Raw genomic sequence first — 2,500 nt, 5'->3', positions numbered from 1 at the left:
TCGAAGAATCATATCCTGTTCATGTCCTTGGAGTTTCTCCCTGCTGCCAGCCGTCATGGGCACAATGTGTATGTGCAGGTGCTGAAAAATAAATGAGATTGGCATCTGATCTCAAAAACATCTTAAATTAGTACTCACAAGTGATAAACTACTTTCCACTTAATAACAAATATATTTACTTTATTGCGACCTCATAGATCATATTTCCCATTACCGTACTAACAAAAAAATTGAAGAAAAATAATGAAGGGAAGTAATCTTGTCTTCTTGAACAACTATTATCAATATAGGTGTCTTTATCAAATGCTCTAACCTACAATTACACTATCTTTCCAATATTTCAATGAAACCTATTTTAACTCACATCAATTGTCTGGCCAGCAGCTGGGCCATCCTGAATCCCAATCTGGAAGCTCTCAGGATTGTAGACTTCTAAAAGGACCTTGAGAGCTTTCTGCGTCATTTGGGCCACATCACTGACCTCTGCTGGAAGGAGATCTGCCAGACGTTTGCTTGGTTTCTCAGGCGTAATAAGAGTATCTGGATACAGCATTCAGGAAGATTTGCAGAAAACATTCTATAATGTTTTGAGGGAGGGAGGGAGGGAGGGAGGGAGGGAGGGAGGGAGGGAGGGAGGGATGGATGAATGAATGAATGAATGAATGAATGAATGAATGAATGAATGAATGAATGAATGAATGAATGAATGAATGAATGAATGGATGGACAGGCTGACTAATACTTATTTCAAGGTAGATATATGTATGGAAGTCGATAAATAAATAAATGTACTTAAAGGATACGCCCAAGTATGACAGGCTTTTTGTTCACAAATACTTGTGAAAGTCTAGACTTGAGGAACACACACGATCCTGGAACTGAGACTTGGCCAAACTTGTAACTGACATATGGACTTGGATGAGGAAGTAGCTGACACACACTGAAATAATTAATACAACTGAAAATAATCTACCTAAAATATCAGTTCTCCAGTTGGCAAAATTACAAATATTTTCTGCATAGAGATCAGACACTGATTTCTCTAATCTATAACATCACTTCTTCAAACTTATACAAACTCCATTTCATACCGTGGAGTTTCTGGTGTAGCAACTTGCTCTAGGTTGTACAGATCATGGCGTCTGTGTGTCATGACTGGCATTTCTTTTCTGATCTTCTGTAGGTAGTCTAGCTTAATTTCCGCAAGAAAGAAACATGTTCCCTCACTCGCCTGCCCAACCACAGCTCCCCAAGGATCCACAATCTAAAAGTGAAGGTACTTGTAAATGCAGAAATAGAATAGAGAACCTGATCAATTTCACAATCTTTGGAGTAGATGATTGTAAAAAAAAACAGTGTTTTCTAAATTTTCTTATCATTATTAATATCATAATACATTGAAATTTCCCAAATTGTTTAAAATTCTACCTCACCATGGCATGTCCATATGATGACCTTTTGCTGTTATGTTGGCCAGTCTGCGCTGCAGCTATGACATAGCACTGACTTTCTGTAATACAAAATTGATTTAAGTTTTAAACTAATAAATATCATGTTTTGAAACTCTGTTGGTTCATTTCATTTGTTACTCCATATTTTTCTTTACTCTAACAATAAATCTAAATCAAAGTATTATAATATTTGTTAATAAGTTAAGCATTCCATACAACAAACAAATTACTTACCTATAGCACGTGCTCTTAACAAAGCCTCCCAGTGGGCCAGGCCTGTTGTCACAGTAAAAGCTGAAGGGAATGTCAAGATCTCAGCACCAAGCTTTCGTTGAATCATGCTCATCTCTGGGAATCTCATATCATAGCACTGGATACAAGTTATGGAAAATGCTATATTTCGTAAATGATAATATGCAGATGACAGAAAGATGTTCTCATACAAATAAACTGTATAGCCTGAAGACACAAGACATATTTCTGTTGATCAATAAAAAATCAATAAATAATAAAATCATATCAAATACAAACTCCTTCTTAAAAAAAAATAAGTAACACTGAATTATCCTGTTCCAACCTTCACTCCGTATTATCAAAAAAAAATCCTGCAAACATCTTATCTTACTTAATAAAGGATACTATCCCAAGAGCCACCTGTCCCACTGGCGTAGAAACAGGAGGATGAATTGATTGGCCTCGAGCTGCATAATTAGATTCTTCCAAGTGGAGCTTCTTCTCAGGGATGTGAACACTAAACAAGTGTGCTTTTGTATAGGTGGATACTATGTCTCCTTTGTCATTTATTATGATATGTGTATTGCTGATCTTCTCATCCCCTTCTTCCTGGATAAGGACAATAAAATAAGGTGGAGAAACCATACCATACCTTCTCTACATGACTGTGGTATCACCAACTTTGAAACTCTGTATCTTCAATGATATTGATATTGCACAGGAAAAAGTATAGTAATAAAAACATTATAATATTAGTGAATCCTCTTAACATCTTATCTGGACTCCTTTTTACCTTAATGTGAATGCCTCCCAGT

General features: G+C 36.2%; 1 protein-coding gene across 5 annotated transcripts in view; it reads right to left on the bottom strand.

Annotated features, from left to right (window-relative positions):
• The window catches only part of NitFhit (ntrilase and fragile histidine triad fusion protein NitFhit), an 8,912-nt gene that overhangs the window by 1,702 nt on the left and 4,710 nt on the right, over window positions 1–2,500 (bottom strand). For all 5 annotated transcript variants that reach the window (XM_086543865.1, XM_043024862.2, XM_043024861.2 and 2 more), the window contains exons 4-11: window positions 2,479–2,500; window positions 2,091–2,294; window positions 1,686–1,821; window positions 1,434–1,510; window positions 1,092–1,264; window positions 804–940; window positions 365–540; window positions 1–81 (exon numbers count right to left, since the gene is read on the bottom strand). The exon at window positions 1–81 is cut by the window's left edge and continues 98 nt beyond it; the exon at window positions 2,479–2,500 is cut by the window's right edge and continues 134 nt beyond it. In XM_086543865.1, coding sequence (XP_086399991.1) covers window positions 1–81; window positions 365–540; window positions 804–940; window positions 1,092–1,264; window positions 1,434–1,510; window positions 1,686–1,821; window positions 2,091–2,294; window positions 2,479–2,500 — 1,006 coding nt within the window. The remainder of the gene's footprint in view (window positions 82–364; window positions 541–803; window positions 941–1,091; window positions 1,265–1,433; window positions 1,511–1,685; window positions 1,822–2,090; window positions 2,295–2,478) is intronic.

Source organism: Penaeus japonicus, unplaced genomic scaffold (genome assembly GCF_977035675.1).
Source record: "Penaeus japonicus unplaced genomic scaffold, GWHDUDI00000001_assembly GWHDUDI00000014, whole genome shotgun sequence".
NCBI classification, from domain to species: domain Eukaryota; kingdom Metazoa; phylum Arthropoda; class Malacostraca; order Decapoda; family Penaeidae; genus Penaeus; species Penaeus japonicus.
The sequence above is the reverse complement of the archived record's forward strand: the minus strand, read 5'-3'. Positions and strand labels throughout refer to the sequence as shown.